This window comes from Topomyia yanbarensis, chromosome 2 (assembly GCF_030247195.1).
Source record: "Topomyia yanbarensis strain Yona2022 chromosome 2, ASM3024719v1, whole genome shotgun sequence".
In the NCBI taxonomy this organism is placed as follows: Eukaryota; Metazoa; Arthropoda; class Insecta; order Diptera; family Culicidae; genus Topomyia; species Topomyia yanbarensis.
Genome location: NC_080671.1, coordinates 303,433,480 through 303,452,844, shown reverse-complemented (window position 1 = coordinate 303,452,844; position 19,365 = coordinate 303,433,480). Strand labels below are relative to the sequence as shown.

General features: G+C 38.5%; 1 protein-coding gene across 3 annotated transcripts in view; it reads right to left on the bottom strand.

Moving 5' to 3' along the window:
* Window positions 1-1,509: 1,509 nt before the first annotated feature.
* LOC131683418 (uncharacterized) overlaps window positions 1,510-19,365 on the bottom strand; it is a 99,220-nt gene continuing 81,364 nt past the window's right edge. For 2 of the 3 annotated variants that reach the window (XM_058965389.1, XM_058965390.1), the window contains exons 4-7: window positions 18,682-18,903; window positions 18,098-18,624; window positions 17,759-17,925; window positions 1,510-4,977 (exon numbers count right to left, since the gene is read on the bottom strand). In XM_058965389.1, the coding sequence (XP_058821372.1) occupies window positions 2,778-4,977; window positions 17,759-17,925; window positions 18,098-18,624; window positions 18,682-18,903 (3,116 nt within the window). In that variant the 3' untranslated portion in view covers window positions 1,510-2,777. The remainder of the gene's footprint in view (window positions 4,978-17,758; window positions 17,926-18,097; window positions 18,625-18,681; window positions 18,904-19,365) is intronic. The other variant, XM_058965391.1, reaches the window with a different exon arrangement.

Here is a 19,365-nt window from a genome sequence, read left to right as displayed (position 1 = left end):
TTTAAACTCTACAGAATCAATATTTTGTTGACCTTAAGCGGACCCTACATGAGACAGAAATATTGTCAATAAATATATTGACAAGACTGCTTCAATCCATCAATCCCATTTAAATTCTACAGAATCAATATTTTTAAGATGACCTTACACAATCAATATATTGATCAATATATGATTTATTGTCAATATTTCTGCTCGTGTAGGGTGCGCTTGAAAATATTGATTCCGTAGAATTTAAATGGGATTGATGGATTGAAGGAGTCTTGTCAATATATTTATTGACAATATTTCTGTCTCGTGTAGAGCGGACCCTACACGAGACAGATATATTGTCAATAAATATATTGACAAGACTGCTTCAATCCATCAATCCCATTTAAATTCTACAGAATCAATATTTTCTAGATGACCTTACACCATCAATATATTGATCAATATATGATTTATTGTCAATATTTCTGCTCGTGTAGGGTCCGCTTAGGGTCCGCTTTACACGGATTTCAAACGGGACTGAAATATTGTAACAATATCGTCAATACTGGTATTGACGAAAATATTGAACGTGTAAGGGCCGCTAATCAGTATCTTCCAGCCATATAACGAGTGAAGATAGGTACAACATTTTTGCTATACTATCATCAATTTTGTTTATCAATTAATTATATCTACCGCAATTTCTGTTCCTTCTTTCGTATTCTTTACGTTTTCAGTTTGCACCGAACTCGAAGTACGTACATTGATTCTTTGGATCTTTGGATAAAAATTCAGCTGGTGGTGAAATGGATGTCGACCAAGATGCGTCATCAAAAGCGGACCCTACACGAGGAGAAATATTGACAATAAATCGATTATTGATCAATATATTGATCGTGTAAGGGTATCTTGAAAATATTGATCATGTAGAAATCAAATGGGATTGACGGATTGAAGCAGTTTTGTCAATATTTTTATTGACAAGATTCTTGTCTCGTGTAGGGTCCGCTAAAGATTTCAACTTCCCGTTTAAAGTCATACACAATGAACTCGGTCGATCCATATCTTCTTTAAAATCAAAGAAAAATTGACAAATATTCTAAATATTTTGGAGAGACCTGACGCAGAAACATTCAGCCGTGACAGATATCTCGAATGTTCGGCCTGTTTTGGGCAAGCAAATGATGTTACTGGTGGTAAGCGTGGTACGTTTTACTGGAAGTCTGTTCCGACTCGTTAGATTTACCGACAATGTTAATATTGCGCAACGTAACGATGACGGAGACATACATCCGGTTGGTAGCGGAAGTAAAGTACCCTAGTCATAAATACGTCAAATGATGATACATCAAGCACGAGTGATTCGAAGAAAGAAACTTTTCGCATCCCAGACAAAATATCGATGAGTTCGTGTATTTGTGCTTTTTCGTAACTGTCCGGTTTTCGCAGGTGAACCTCAACGACCATTTCATAGAACAGTAGATAGTCAGAAACTGCTTGGGAACATTTCACAATGACAATCCAAAGTAATCGAAATATTTATGGAATACCTTTAAATTTATTTCAAATTTATACACGTGTTTTAAATCGAAGTATACGTCTATTGTGTATGTCTAGGTTTCATCCGTTAGTGATAGGTGTGATAAAATATGATTCCTTATTTATCTGATTCCTAAAATTCATTAAATAATAGTCAACTATCTCATATGTTTGCTCTTTTAATTTTTTTTGTAACTTTTATTCGTATCTCTTCGTTTGAAAGTTCCAACATATTTTTGTCTTCATATTTCTATCATTAAATTTGACTTACATTGTAAACAGGGGCATTACTGCATTGTATTTTTTCAAACTTACAACACTAGGCTTTCTTGCAGAAAATTATTCTGTAGAATTGATCAAAGCGAAATGGACAAAGCATATATAATAGTATAATAATTTACCGGTAGAGTTTAATGGTCCCGACTTCGGGCTGAGCCTAAACCTAAAACAAAGGTTGCTAATAGTTTTCTAAGCACAAATAAAATGATTTGCGAAAAGGAGAATACATAGTTTATGTTGCGACAGAGTAGCCTGAATTAATCCCAGATGGGGACGCACACTTTGTGGGTGTAGTACATTAGTGTTTACATAAAATATGATTTTTCTTGTCTAATAAATTATCGGCAATAATCATATCATTATAATAGAAAATTATAGTGCTTTACAAGTAATTAAATCTTTGCACATGTGGCAAAGAAATTCTACGCGGAACGAGCGACGCAATAAAAACCTCACTCGTCTCTTAACCGATTACTATTTTCCGATTCCGTTAGGTTTGTTAGTTGTCCTGTGACAATGAGCGTTTTCGATGTTGTTTCACTGGCTTGAGTTGTTGTTACTTCTGTGATCTGTGATAACGATAATAAACAAAGTCTGCCGTTGTGCCTACAACATACCGAAAAAAACATGACGACCTGTTTTTCGCCTGCAGTCAAAATGGTCAGTATTTTCGCTCACCCGAGTTGGAATGTTTTCCCGCGTTTAGCTCACATTCCACTGATTAAAGAAATCGAGAACGAAAACTCGTAAATATTTAAAGACAAGCCAAAGTGACTAGAGCAATTGATTAGTTCCCAAGCTTATTTGCATCCCTACGTTTTCTGTGTTAGTGAATTAATTTTTTGATTAGCATTGTAAGAAAAATATCTAAATTCTAAAATTGAACAGGTTGGTTTCTTCATTTTCTACTTCCGATAAGGGGTTATGCTTTTTGTTCTAACTTTAGTGTGCAGTTCAGTTTTGCTTGTATCATCGATTTCTTTTGCTTAGGCACTGCTTTGGTCCTCGTTCGAGGAGACACGTGACAAGGATCTTTGTTTCTGTTGTGGTATCACAGTTAGGGATTTTGGTATTTTGGATAACAGATGGGCGGCTGAGTTATCCATGAGAATTGATCCGCCGCTGGTGCCCGCGCCCATCATTGGGTTGCCGGAGTTGGCCGCCGCTGCTGCCGCTGCCACCACCATCGCGTTGAGCTGCGATTGGCTAACGAAGCTGTTCAGGAATTGGTTGTTACTTTTTATGAGCTGGTCAAGTTGCGAGGGTGTCGTGGGAGAGGAAGCATTTGGTGGATGTTGTTGTTGCTGCTGTTGATTTTGTACAGGCATTGAAAAGAGACTGGTGCTGTTGGGTAACGAAAGCGCTTTGCTGGCAGCATTCATCGATAATGTGTTCTTGAAAAAGGCAGTTGCTGCAGCACTCGAGATGGTCGTCGGCATCAAGTTGCTATTACTGTTTGGTTTGCGTGTTCGAATAAGCTGCTGCAGTTCGCTGTTAGGACCATTTGCCTTGGTACTGCCCGAACTGGTGTGCCCACTGTTATTGATTGGGATTAGCGAATTCTGTTCAAGGATCTGGTTCGGAATTTGCACCATTTTTGCAGAATTGATTGACGTTTCGGAAGATTTCGGTGCCTTAGTCAGAGATGGAGGTGACTGTTGCTGCAGTCTCTTCTGATGTTGATGGATTTGCTGCTGTAGCAACTGCTGTTGCAGCAGCTTTTCACGCCTTAATATACACATTCGGTTATAGTCATTGATAGAAATGTGATACGGTTTTCCACCAGACATGACTTGGACCAGTTTCGGTAGCCTTCGTCCATCGGCTGTTTGGTATAGGGGACCAGCTTTGATTGCTTCGGAGCTACCAGGAGTGATAGGAATAAGGGTTGGACGCCACGGTTTTGACGTTTCACGTCGTTCCGCTTCGGTAAGCTGATCTGGCAGCTTGATAATCTCACGAGTACCACTTGACCCAGGAACCTTTTTATTGGATACCTGTGGTTGTAGTAGTGATTGCTGCGGTTGAAGCAGCGATTGTTGCTGAGTCGGCTGGCTTTGAAGATTTGATGTCTGAATCTTGGTCGACGGAATTGATGTAATCGTAACGTTTTGTTTCGCATTAATGCTTATTAGTTCTGGGGGAACCAGACTAGGGGTTTTACTTCCCGGCATAACGATGGTCTCATCTAGCTTAATCACTTTATTCCCCTGAGCGGATTCAATCTTTCCGCTTGGAGTTTTTGATTTAGAATCAATAGATAACTTTCGCTTCAATGTTGTAACCGATGATGGTTCTGATCCGCTAACCAAATGAGGGTTGTTCGATTTGAGTAAACTGACGGGTTCGGTGGAAGATTTAGTCCTTGACTTTGCTGCCGGAATGATAGTGATTGGTGCATTGCCTAATTGCTGCAGTATAGTGGTTTTATCGATTACCGTTACAGGAGGAGGCGTTGGTACATTATCAAATGCTCGTAGTCGGTTTTGAACGGCTTCTGAGTAAGTGGCAGCGTTATTTTTAGCCTGCGGTGATAGTATCAAATCGCCGTTGCGATAATATTTCTCCAGTAGCACTAAATGCCGTAGGAAGCTAGATTGATTACCATAGGGCTTCTGCAAATCTTCCCATAGTGCTCGTGTGGCATCGTCATATTGTAAGGTAGAGGTTACCTTTGCCCATCCTTCCGGTGTTCGCGTCGAAGCCGTGTTGAAAGGAATATTGATATGAATAGCCAATTCTTCCTCGCCAGGGAACAGCTCGCGCATCGAAATGTTTGGGTTTGCTTTAAGGGCCTTTGTCATATCGAGAGTGTCGTCCTTTCGTCGTTTCTCAGCTGAAGCTGTCTGATCAATAGACGCATCTGTCGTATCAAGAATGATGGAACTATTGCCACTGACGTTGGATGCCGTGGTCAGTTTCGGTGCAGGTGTTATCGTAACCTCCTCTAGCTCGCTCATTTGAGCACAGTTAGCATCAACTATAGAAAGTTCAGTGGACTTATGCGAATGACGACGACGTCGCTGTAATGAGACTGAATCACCCATCGTCACCAAGCCGTTGGATTCCTCCTCCCCATCGGAAATTACGATATCTGGATTGGAAACTATTCGGACTGGTTCCACGACGACGGTGTTCGTTTCCGATTGATCTTGTTCGTTTTCACGTTCATAGAATTGTAGCATTCTGAAATCAATACAATGGAAACATTATTAAACTCTTTGAACATGCGCATTTGGGTATATTGTCAAGAACAATTGCATACTGGGAGATAGGAAAGTTTCTATTACACATCTCGTAAAAGACATGCGAGATCCGGCCGGTACACGTGTCCAATGTGGTACATGTTGCCATGAAATGCATAATTCTTATTTATAATTGTATCTCAGTTTGGTCACTAAACAAATGATCGGTATTTCAACATTCAGAACGATTGAATCCTACACTGAGAAAAATTTGACCGTAAATTCTATTTGTTTAACATATTAAAATCTATAGAACAAATCTCGACAAACATATGATTACGACCTAAAAGCCAACTGTCAAAATCCACTTTGAACGAAAAATCCGGACAAACCGTTACACGCCAATCACAGACGTTGGTAGTAAATGAAAGAGAAAAGTTTTCTCTTTCATAAACTGTTGTGAACTATGTTCGACTAGTAACGGTTTGTCTGGAATTTCCATTCAAAGTGGATTTTGACAGTTGGCTTTTAGGCCGTAATCATATGTTTGTCGAGAAATCTCGACAAACATATCTTGACAAACATATGATTACGGCCTAAAAGCCAACTGTCAAAATCCACTTTGAATGGAAATTCCGGACAAACCGTTACTAGTCGAACACAGTTCACAAGAGTTTATAGAAGAGAAAACTTTTCTCTTTCGTTTACTACCAACATTTGTAATTGGCGTGTAACGGTTTGTCCGGAATTTCCAATCAAAGTGGATTTTGACAGTTGGCTTTTAGGCCGTAATCATATGTTTGTCGAGATATGATTACGGCCTAAAAGCCAACTATCAAAATCCACTTTGAATGGAAATTCCAGACAAACCGTTACTAGTCGAACATAGTTCACAACAGTTTATGAAAGAGAAAACTTTTCTCTTTCATTTACAACCAACATCTGTGATTGGCGTGTAACGGTTTGTCCGGAATTTCCATTCAAAGTGGATTTTGACAGTTGGCTTTTAGGACGTAATCATATGTTTGTCGAGCACTGTTAAGTTACCAAGCGCACACATAAGTTGTATGTGCCAACTGTACATATTATTTATGCACACACATAAGTTTCATGTTCACATTGATATAGAATGCGGTTTTGTGTGCATTTTGTTATGAAATGTAAATGTAACATTAATATTTCTTGTTAACTTACACAACACATGTGTCACTGTTGTTTGCAAAAAGCTACGTGTAAAATTAATGTTACAAGAAAATGTTTATCAGTGTAGGTCATTGAAACGGAGTAATTTCAGAGGTTTTGGCCGCAGGCCCCTATTTTCGGCTCGAATCGAAAGGGGCCCATATTATTGGCTCGAATCAAAACTTGTCGAAATGCCAATTGACTATAGGTTCATCCGAAGTGTTCATTTGTGTTTACATTTTGCTAGCGTTGGCTTTTTTTATTTTGTGTCCACCACCCAATGTGGCTACGCCATATCGCTTTTGCGCGTGCTGTCCGACTTCGCTACCGCTCAGTCGAACTTAAACTAGGGATAGCCCCTATGTTTGAGTAAGCCGGGCAAACGAGTGGATCACAGGTTCGCTTGCTTCCGACGGCGGGTCGGTGGCCATCGCGCCCGGCGGATCCTCAGCGGCTTTGCGCCGCTTCGGTTCCTCGGTTATGCGGCTAAGCCGCATCGAAATGGTACCCCTTAAACATTCTAACTTTAATCGGTTGTGTCACCGGAGCCGGAATACGAATTAGAACCAGCCAGCATTCCGGCTGAGTTAAACTGGTAGTTTAGTAAAATTTAATCTGGAAATAAAAATTTTCTGACAACGCTCCAGCACCCCATTGAATTCTAACGATTTCACCACCTGGGCGCTAGGTTGACGATATGAAATGAACTTTGTTTACTTTCGACAAGTTTTGATTCGAGCCAGCAACATCCAGCCAATCAAAAGTCGTCGAAATGTCAATTTACAATTAAGTTCTACAAGATTACCCTCTAAAGCGGACCCTACACGAGCATAAATATTGATAATAAATCTAATATTTATCAATATATTGATGGTGTAAGGTCATCTTTAAAATATTGATTCTGTAGAATTTAAATGGGATTGATGGATTGAAGCAGTCTTGTCAATATATTTATTGACAATATTTCTGTCTCGTGTAGGGTCCGCTTAAGAACGGTTGGTTTCAAAATCGTCCAATGAAGGACGTTCGTTGGACTAATTTGGACAACGTCCAAATAACCGTTCAACAGATGTCCATCATTGGACCCGTGTTGAAAGATTTCGCAAAATTTTTTTGGACGTCTCAGTGGTAGTTATCCTCTACCTACCTAAAATTGAGTACTTTTGACTTAATCTCGTCCGAAAGCTACCGCATGGTATATTTTATGCATCTAATCTATCTTCTGTAGATTGTTTACGTTGTTCTATAGGGTCAAGAATGGTTTTCTGCGGGAAATAGATCCATCATCAAATGTTTGCTGGGAGAAAACGTTTGAATGTGCTTTTTTGTTTTCCTTAAACTCCTATAACTGCGTAACGTGCGAATACACAGGATCGGAGTTTTTTTTGCAGTATTCTCTTTTTATTATATACATATTTACTGATTTTTGTTTGTATAATACTTGCGCTACATAGCTGCATAGAATCCAGCAACGGGAAGTCTTCCGGAACTTGAAAAATTCAACCCATTTATCGCGTAATGCAGCATTCTTCGGGTACCGAAAAAACTTATTTCAGCTATTAGAGCGTAATTACAAGGCTGATTCGCACAAAATTTTCCAGTGCGCTTCATCTCTTATTTTTAAAATAAAAGTTATGACAATAAAATCACGCTAAACTTGGTTCGCAATAGGTGATGCTAGTTTTTTATCGCGATATTTATCGTTGCTAGTTTGCCTTTTTTTTTCTTCCGCATATCTCTCCCTAAAGGCTAGTTTACAGTTCGGAAAACGTGTCACGGGATTTGGGTCCTTGTGTATTGTAAATGGAGCTCGGGATTTCAAATCCCGTGACGGGAATTGAGTCTACACAAAAATGACAGTTTTCCTGAACTGTAAACCCAACCGCGGGAAACATCACGGGATTTTAAAACTCTCCACACAGAAAGCCGGCCGGGAACAATTCAACATAAATTGTTTCCGACGGGGAAAATAGTATTTTTAGAAGGTTTGCAATTTGCTGCAAGTTGGATACTGTTTGTATTTTTAAGAAGCAGCAGAGTTTTTGGTTTGACAGTTTGGAGAGATCTCGGCGGAAAATTTTCCCTGATCAAATCCCGACGCAAATCCCGTGCGAAATCCCGTGATCCATTTCCCAAACTGTAAACTAGCCTTAAAGGATAACTATACAAGATGACGACACGAATAAACTCATAATGAATGAAGTTCATGTTTGACAATTCCCGGTGGTTTGTTTACTTTATCAGTTGCTTGATTTCGAATGTAACGGGTGCTCATCTGTTACATTCAAACTCACGCAACTCCCATGTAAACAAACAACCGATAATTGTCAAACGAAGTTCATCTAGCTCATTTTGTGGGGTTATGTTGGTTGGTGTAAAACCTAATAGCACAGACTAACAGACATAACACTATGAGAAAATTCCCTCAAAAAACATCGATCCGACCATTTTCCCAGAACACTAGCTTCACCTTTTATTTATTTATTTATTTATTTATTTCGTCAATCGATGTAGACTACAGATTTCCTTAATTACTAATGTGTATATTTCGTGAATTTAGTATAAATAAAGCAATTTCGGCTTTTACTGAATCATCCTCTTACGCGTTAGAATTTCTTTTGTGTATAAAATATTGCTTTAGTTTCAGTTTAGACATTGTAAAATCAATTGAGTCGCAATAGTGATTATAAATAGACATCATTCGATTTATGGGGCTATATTTTGCATAGTTTGTGCGAAAAGGAGTTATTGAAAATATACTTCGATTTCGTAGCTGTCGTGAAGGTGCATAAAAGTTCAATTTGGATAAAATTTCAGCTGAATCGATACGATGCGAAACGATATTATTAATGAATGAGAGCATTGCAAATTCGCGACGCTCCTTTAATGTTTGAATATTGATAAGCAAGCAACGTGCTTCGTAAGATGGCAGAGGGAATGCTGTCCATCCTAATTTACGAAGGGCAAATAATAAAAACTGTTTTTGTACCGATTCTATTCGTTCTTCATGTCTGCTTGAAAAAGGGCACCAAATAATACTGCAATATTCCAATATCGACCTAACATATGCAATATATAATATTTTTATTGTATAAGGATCTTCAAAATGATAGCTAAAGCGTTTTATAAAACTGAGCATGTTGTTAGCTTTGTGTATAATTGTGTTATAATGATCAATAAAATTTAACTTTGAATCTAATATAACACCTAAATTTTATTCATAGTCCCAAACACTCATTTACTGGTGGGTTACCCCTCATGTTTGGGAACATTTTTTCACTAGTGGTCTATCTCCCATATGCTTGTTCATATGTCAATGGCGCCATAACTACAAATATATTTAAAATGACCGTTAAAGCGGGCGAGGCTTTGTTTTTGAGTGTTATGTCTGCTAGTCTGTGCTAATAGGTTCATCCGGATACATTTTACATTTTACTAGCTTTGCCAATTTTATTATGATTCCACCACTCCACTTTTTACGCATGCTGTCCGACTTCGCTACAGCTCAGTCGGATTTAAACGAGGTATAGGCCCCTAGGGCAGATCACTCTAGGAATGTATATAACAAATTTGCATCGAATTTGAAAAAATGCATTTAATATCCATTTTTGCATTAACTTTGCACTCCCTCGTAGAAAAGATTGATTAACCCTTTCATGCTCAACTTTTTTCTAGTATATGTAGGGTTTCAAAACTATTTTTCCTAGAAAACGGTGTGGTCAAGGAACACGAAAAACCTTTTTTCATAAAGATAGGTGCTTCCCTCGCAGTGCTAGAAGCTGCTCAATTTTTACCTTTCAATGCTCAATACAATTCTCCTAGAATATTCACAATAGTCCAGTTGCGTGGAAAATGTAGCCAAAGACAGTCTAAATTGATAGGTTTTATCAGTTTTTAATAATGTTGCGAAATAACGAAGATATATGAAAATTACATTTTCCGTCGCCAACGTAAACTGTCCCTGGCAGCACTGCTCCATCGGAATCTAATCAGACTAATCGCAATAACTTCAGTTCTAGAGCTGATCTTTGTAACTGTTAGTACTCAAATAAAAGGCAGTAGTCACATTTATTAAACTTACTTGTTTTTGTGAGCAATTCTTGCTTCAATCAAAAGTTATAGCTGTTTAAAAACGTTGTTGTCCACAAAAACATGGACATGAATGGGTTAACAAACGTCCTACGCTCACAGAGAACAGACGTCCATCTTCAGCATTCAACTTGTGTAAAATCTCTAACGGTTTCGAAGGTAGTTTGGATATCTAAACCAGGTGCGCTACTGTCGTCATGTTTTTTGTGGCGGAGTGCGACAGAATTGACAGCGGTTATTCCTCTACCCAGTCAAACTAGTCCGGAACCGATTCGGACTTCCAGCATGAATTCTAGCTCAAATGTGTCAACCGATAGAGTCGGAATCGGTTGTTTTCTTTGAGCTAGATTCCATGCAGAATCCATCCAGGATTTCGAACCGGTTCCGGAATCGATTTGACGGATAGTTGGGATAGGTTGGTGTGGCGGCACTAGTGTTTTAGTATATTAATTCAAATGTTTACACACGTTTTTTAAATATTTTTGTTCGATCATGGATGTCTGTTCTCTGTGCTACGCTGATCCACTTTGATCGACGTTTTGTTGAAGGTGGGACTCGTTTTTTGTAGGGTTTTAACATTTTACACGCAACGCAAAATACATTATGAATTTCTATTTCGATGGAACGAAATTCATTTAATTTCGCTGATTTTTTAAAATGCATCACAAGTAATCTGCCCCTATGTTTGAGTAAGCCGGGCAAACGAGTGGATCACAGTTTGTTTCAGGAATCAGTGGCGTCTGGCTCAAATGGCACGTTCCCCATGTTGATCGGAGATTTGTGCCTCCCATCAATTTCTCAGCCGCTTTGCGTCGATTTTGTTTCTAGGTCTCGGTTATGCTACCTAGCCACATCATACTGGTACACTTTAAATAAAGGTTCCTGAACAGTATCGGATGGTTACCGGAAGTTTCCCAAAACATAATGTGGGAAATAAAAAAATTCTGGCAACGCTCCAGTTCCCCGTTAAGCAGACCCTACACAAGCAGAAATATTGTCAATAAACCAATTAACGATCAATATATTGATCGTATAATGTCGTTTTGAAAAAAAATGATCCTGTAGAATTCAAATGGGATTGACGGATTGATGCTATCTTGTCAATATTTTTATTGACAATATTCTGGTCTCGTGTAGGGTCCGCTTTAAACTTTAACGATTTCGCCACCTGGGCGCTAGTTTAACGCTACAGAATCAAGACGGATACAGGTGTGCACATTTTTTTCTGTGTGTGAGTGCGGTTGTCACTTTTCTTTTATGAAGACGAAAAAACAAGAGGATATGAAGAAGAAAAGCACAAATAGTTGACGTAGTGGGCCATTCTGTTACCATAAGTTTTGTTTGGTTCGGTTATAGTTGATTTAATCGGTTTTTTTCGAAATAAAAAGTGAAAATCGGTGAGATGGGCCGTGATCGGTCTTAGTCGTCTAAGGACAACACAAAAAAGTGTTCAAATCGATAAATCCGAAGTGAAACTCGGCCTTTTCTCACTTTTCATCGTGCGCCGAAAAATCAGGATGTTCGTTCGGATGTTGATGTTTACTTCAAGGGCCCCGAACGCCATGCTTAATTTTAATATCTGGCAAAATCTGTCACTTGACAGCGACCTCAAAGTCATCGAAATTTTGCTCGTCATAGAATGTGTATTAATGGAATATGACCTGGATTTCCAAAATTTGTTTGTTACAACTTCTATAATTTAAAAATCTGATATAATAAGGGATTTCACTGCTGGCTGGAATCTTAAAAAAAACTTTGACTGTACCAGATAAATCTGGCATAATGGTAACCTCGCTGGGGTGTAACGTAAAATTCAGAATAACTGGAAAAATCTGGCAAAATTTTAAAAATCTGGCGAAATGTCTGGCTTGAACAAATGTCTGTTCAGTTGGGAAAAATCTGGAGGATTCCAGATAAATCTGGAACATTGGCAACGCTGCATGGATCTAAAAGCGGCTAGGCCCATCATATGTTGACTATTGTCAAAGTCTGTATATCTTCATAGACTTTTCTACGGCTCATGTACGTACACGTCACATGACAAACACTACATCACTAGCTGGTGGAAAATATTAAACAAAGGCGGTAAAATCAAATGGGATTGTTTTTAACCAGGAAGCTGCAGAAGTGTTCGTGAGACCGAGCGACAAGAACTCAATAGCGGATGACACCCCCTGAAAAATTCTATACAATCCGTTACTCGTCAATCACATATGTTGGCAGTGAACAAAATAGAAAAACTTTCTCTGTGAATTAGGTAATACTTTCATGAAAATAAAGAGCTGGCGCTGCTTCGGTGGTGGCTAACGTGAATTTAAATGTATGGGGAAGATATTAAAACTTTGGATCTTGGAGAAAATATAATATTGTAAAATAGATACACATTTGATGCAGAAAAATGTGGGAACAGTTTATAGAATTTTAATTTCAAATAAAATCTAATAAATCTATTTGCGGCCATTGCAACTCATTGCAATCGGAATGTTTTTTTTAGAATTTAAGCGCAAATGTAACAACCGATTCGAAGACCGACTCATTCAGGATGGGTTGTTGCCTTAGGTTGGAATTCCACAATAAATCAGCCCATATTCCGAATTTAATTCCGGATGTAATTTACTGGGATGAGGACATTTTATGGTGCGGACATCTATGTGTCGTCATAAAGAAGCTCTAGTTTCATGTATATTGCCGCAAGATGTTAAAAATATGAAAAAGAGTACCCTAGCATATAACGTAAGCAGAAACGACATAAACTACTCAATTACGCTTTTTCAATAACGGTTAGTCCGGAATTTTTTATCAAAGAGAATTTTTACAGTTAGCTTTTACGGCCTAATCAAGATGTTAGAATTTGAAATTGACTCAAGTCAAACTCACACCAAAAGGAAGACATAAGTCCATGCAAAAAGGACTACATGTTCTTGGCTCGAACCAAAACCCGTTGAATAAAGAGTTCTTTGCAAATTATTTCACACACACACACACACACACACACTAATTGGAGGTTTGTTTTTCCTCCAGCTGTCATATATGAAACTGTCAACCAATTTAAACGTTTGAAATAGCTCGCCCAAAGTATTTATAATGGCGTTGAAATGCTAATAATTCTAATTTGGCTGGTTCTAATTCGCATTTCGGCTCGAGTGACATGACCGATCCTTACTAGAATCGGTTGTCACAGGAGCCGGAATACGAATTAGAACCAGCCAGCATTCCGGCTGATTTGAGTCAACAACATCCAGTCGCTGACAGTTGGCTCATAAGCCGTTATTATATGTTTGTCCAAAATTTATCGTTTGTGTGTGTGTATGTGTGTTGGTTCCTTGTCAGCTCAAATAATCATAAGCAGACCCTACACGAGACAGAAATATTGTCAATAAATATTTTGACAAGACTGCTTCAATCCATCAATCCCATTTAAACTCTACAGAATCAATATTTTGTTGACCTTAAGCGGACCCTACACGAGACGGAAATATTGTCAATAAATAGGGTGATGAGCCTATTTTGGCACCATTATGGAGAGGGTCGCACTATTTTTTGAACAACTTAAAAAGAAGTCATATTACCTATAAACTTTTTCAGAATAAAGTATCAGTGTACTGTTTCTTAAACATCTGTATAATGCTTATTTGGCAGAATTGTGTCAATTTTCAGTATAAATGAAAATAAATGTTCTATTCTGTGCATCTATTCCCACCTGAACGTTCCAATTATCGCCTCATGGGTGTGCCGATTTCCACCTCATCGAAAAACAATCTAGTTGAAACGCAATGCCTCATATTTCATTTGCGTCGATTCTAACTAGGTATCCAGATCATGGACGCCAACGCGTGATTTGTAAAACGAATTATTCTGCTTTTTTCAGCCGATGAAAACAAACGTAAACATTACGCACACGAAAGAAACTCATCAGCTGTTAGTAGAAGAGCGCCCAGAACTGCGCATGCAGGAAATAACCATGCGAAAGTTAACAACTGGAATATAAAGTTCACATCACACATTACTTCCTCCCGATCCAAATTGTATGTGCAGATGAAAATAAAATATCTGCGATCAACAATTAGTTGAATAACTTGAAATAATTGATTACTTCTACCTGAAATTGCATAACATTATGTTTTCAAGTTCATGTTTTGGTTTGGCCGCACTGGTGATTCTTTTCTGTATGATGGATGCAAAAAGTTGGTTTTGATTGTGGTAGTGTATCAGCAAAACATGCCAATAATAGGAACCCCCGTATTTAGTTTTATCCTATTATAACACTAGGCCTATTCTAGTGTTTGACGAGTGCTTTTAAAGTGAAATAATCGTAAAAAGGTTCTCCAGCTAAAATAAAGGTATGTATCAGTGCAATATTTAATATATTTGTGCCGGAATAACGAGATATGAGGCGGTAAATGCTGGCTCGAAAGTGTTTATTTTGCTAAGCGCCGTTGCGTCCTGTTTCGGTTCACTACGCGAGTGAGGCGGATCAGCAGATATTTCAATAAGGTGATTTTGTTTTAATTAAAAGTTGGATTTAGTGGATAGTTCTGAATACGTATGTGCCCAACAAATAAAGAATATAACTTGAGCTTTTTTTGCACACCTGTTTTAGCCAAATCGATATTGTCATTATCTCATATGCTTGGTTCGAAACCAAGGGGTACGAAATAGGGTCACAATAGGCTCTACTGCCATAATAGGCACATCACCCTATATTGACAAGACTGCTTCAATCCATCAATCCCATTTAAATTCTACAGAATGAATATTTTCAAGATGACCTTGCACCATCAATATATTGATCAATATATGATTTATTGTCAATATTTCTGTTCGTGTAGGGTCCGCTTTACACCATCTCTATATTGATCAAAATATTATTCATTAGCAGACCCTACACGAGCAGAAATATTGACAATAAATCATATATTGATGGTGTAAAGCGGACCCTACACGAGACAGATATATTGTCAATAAATATATTGACAAGACTGCTTCAATCCATCAATCCCATTTAAATTCTACAGAATCAATATTTTCAAGATGACCTTACACCATCAATATATTGATCAATATATGATTTATTGTCAATATTTCTGCTCGTGTAGGGTCCGCTTAAGGTCATCTTGAAAATATTGATTCTGTAGAATTTAAATGGGATTGATGGATTGAAGCAGTCTTGTCAATATATTCATTGACAATATTTTTGTCTCGTGTAGGGTCCGCTATTGTCAATATTTCTACTGGTGTAGGGTCCGCTATAAGCGGACTATAGCGGACCCTACACGGGACAAGAATATTGTCAATAAAAATATTGTCAAGACTGCTTCAATACGTCAATCCCATTTGATTTCTACATGATCAATATTTTCAAGATACCCTTACATGATCAATATATTGATCAATAATCGATTTATTGACAATATTCCTGCACGTGTAGGGTCCGCTTGACGTTAAAATTGGGAGGCAAACAAACCGCTTCTGGGCCTGAAGGGAGAGCGGTAGTATAAAACTTCAAGATCTCAGTGTGTGTATTTAAAACGTCAGTTATTTCAATGGAATTCGGGTATAGAAAGCATTACACCAACAAAACCAACCAATTGAAAGCAAGGTTGACGGTGGTGAAAATTAGTATGGCGACCAGGCCCGCAAGAGTAAAGACGCTGCATCCCTCTGGATAAGAATCGCCACGTCAATTGTTTGTTTACCATTTATCTGTCAGTGTCATTCCAATCGAGCACGAGACCTGTCAATGGCCCTCGTTCCAGAAGGATTCGAAGCGATTTTCTTCGGATTGAGGGCTTTTGATAGGTCTCGTGCTCGATCGGAATGATACTTACTGATAAATAATAAGAATAAGATAGAGTTGGCGAGTCTTTATCCAGAGGGATTCTGCGTTTTTACGCAAGAGGTAAATATTTACATGACCAACCAATCAGAATGAAAAAAGGCACCACGGAGAAAAATAAGACAACCGCACTCACACATACGAAACTGCCACCTGTACCATCTTATTGTACTGAATGACACATTTTATGATGACGTCATCACACAAGAAAGGAAAGTTCTGCCAGCTTATTTACGAGATGTTAAAATTTGAAAGCAATTCGCATCCGGTTTCTCATACTATGATGGAATCAAAAAGTTTTTAAGTTTATGGAAACTAACTGAACTCATTATTATTCTATACGGTGACTCCAACGAGCGACTTGCAATTGCAAAGTGACGAACCAAATGTTAACCAGACGTAGGTTTGTCAAATCCTTTCATGTTCAATATCACATTTTTACTAGGGACGTTTCGATATTAAAATACATCGATACTTAGAATCGATACTGGTATCGAATGCAAGTACTGATACTTTCGATATAATCGTAGTCGTAGTATCGATACTTGAAAGTATCGCCATTCGATTCCGCACTTTTACCACAGACTAACAGACATAACACTATGAGGGAATTCCAACAAAAACATCGATCCGGTAATTTTCCCAGAACACTAGCTCCACTCATTTGCCAAACGCTCATTTGCTGATGGGTTACCCCTCAGGTTTGGGAACAATTTTTCACTAGTGGTCTATCCCCCATCTGCTTGTTCATAGGTCAGTGGCGCCATAATTTCAAATGTGGGCACAGTCTCAACTACAAATATATTTAAAATGACCGTTAAAGCGGACGAAGCATTGTTTTCGAGTGTTATGTCTGTTAGTCTGTGCTTTTACAGTAGCTTAATTCCCTGAATTAGGTAATCTGCAAACCGTTGTTTGGAAATTCAGTAGTGGGTTTTGTCAGTTAACGTTTTGCTCCGCTCCTGCGAACAGAAAAACCCGTTCGACAAATATATTTTATTGATCTGATTCGTTTGATGTTGGATCCAGTCGACGATTATGTCAGACGTCGAATGTCAGAAAAGATAAACAATAAATAATTTGGCTGATCAGAAAGTCTCATGGACTGTCAAATAATGGGCAATGTTCGGAATCGATTTTTTCATCAAATGCGATTGGTGCTCCAATTATTGTAGCAACTCAAATGTAACAACCGATTCCGCAATGGTTTAGCCTGAATAGGTAATCACATTTCACTCGGAAATAATTCTAAACTCGTTCATAATTCCGAATCGAATACTTCCAACTACTGGTTCTTTCGATTCTTTTCGATATCGTGAAGATTGTATCGATATCAGTAAAGTATCGTGATTGAAGTATCGATACCACAAAATCGAGCTTCGGAAACAGAAGTATCGATTCCGTACTAGTATCGAAAATATCGCAACGTCCCTAATTTTTACTATAGTTTAACAACATGAATTTGATAAATAGCATAGGATTATATTGCGGTCGATCTTTCTGAAATATGCCAATTTAATATTAAAATTAACCCATGAACTACCATCCGTCTCCACCAAATGGAACCGCAAGCGACAATGTTTCTTCTTTAAGTAATTGTTCCAATAAACGACCAATTAAACTTTGACAACTAGCTACTTTCATCTGCTTCTTATGGTACGCAAATGATACCCACCTTCTGTTGTAGTTCTTGATGAACTGAGCTTTTTGTGATTTTGCATCCGGTGGCTTAAGCAACAAATTAGCATAGTATCTGCATAATTTACACACGACCAGCGTTGAATTGCCAAGTTTCATTGCTATGCCCTGCTCCTGGATAAGGCGTTCTAATTGTGGAATTTCCTGCAAGAAGAGACTCGGTTAGGGAAATGCTCAACAGATTCTCCTCCCCTGGTCCACAAACATGATACCCGAACAGACCGCATGGAGTTAAGAAGTTGGAAAATTTATCGTCTCCTCCTCTTCCGGCCGCTGTATGTTTTGGCTTCAGCGGAAGGGATGAGGTTATACTCACATTAACTATGTAATAGATGTGGTTCTTCGGCAGTCGTCGCTTGCACATGGCGCAAATCATCAGGTGGCTTATCAACTCGTAGTGACCATCGCAAATCGGTATTAAATTCGATGCCACGTTGGTTTGTTCTAGATTAATCTCCAAAATCTTACTAATAGTTTTCTTCATCTTTAACAGCCATTTGCGGCGGATCGTATGGGATGCATTTGCACCACAGTTCTGAACGTAACAGCTACCGTGAATTCTCTCTTCTACTATTTCCAGATCTTCGCTGGTAGACGGTTGAACTGGGTTATCCTTGGCATCCGTTTCAATATTCTCCGCTGCCATCGAAGCTGTGCTCAGCACCATCTCTTCGTGGGATTGCTTATCCTCATATGACGAATCTGGATTACTTTGAATCTTTGCAAGCGATGAAAGTGATTTTGCTTCGGTCTTTTTCCTGTAGGAAGGGCAGTTGGTCTTTCTATCAACATGCCGGAAACAGGCATCGCACAAACAGCTGTCGATTTTGATTTTTACCTCGCCTATTAAAACGAAAATTTAAATATACATGGCAAAAAACTTGAGAGTAAAACACATACTAGCTAGTATTTTTTGCTGCCTGTCGGTGGACTTCATTGCAGCTATGTGACATGGCGTGTCGTACAAGCCAAATTTGCCGCCACAGTAGAAGCATTGGTCCTGGCATAACCGCTCCGGGTGAACGTTGAACGAAGAAGCCTTCTCAGGAATAACCAGTGCCTTTTGAACGACCTCTTTGGTAGCAGTTTCTGCGACCACTTCGGTTAAGGTGACACCATCTGCTGCAAAGTCAGAAAAAAAATAAAGTAAATCAATTAAATATCATTTCGTTTGGATAGATTTAATCTAAACAAGGGGTGATGGCAATACTCATCGCAGTTCCTATTTCCGAACATTGAACGACAACCTCTCACTGAGACGTTTGTCATTAATTCAAAAATCCAACAGTGGACCCTTCATTGTAATTCATCCCCAAGCCTTTTTAGCGTAGGATAACATGCAAAACAAAAACGAGCAATCCGGGTGATCAAGAAGGAAAACAAATCGAACGGTGCAACAACGATTGTTTAGGAAAGGAAGAAAAGGGCAGCTTATAATATTCTATGAATTCAATATTTAGGCAGGGAATTAAGCTTTCCACTTTTCGACATTGATTTTCCTTCGCTCGACTCGGAGAAATCGAGATGACAGTGACACGGTAGCTAATGCTTTCTTTACTTGTCACTATAGATTTTGTTCAAGAG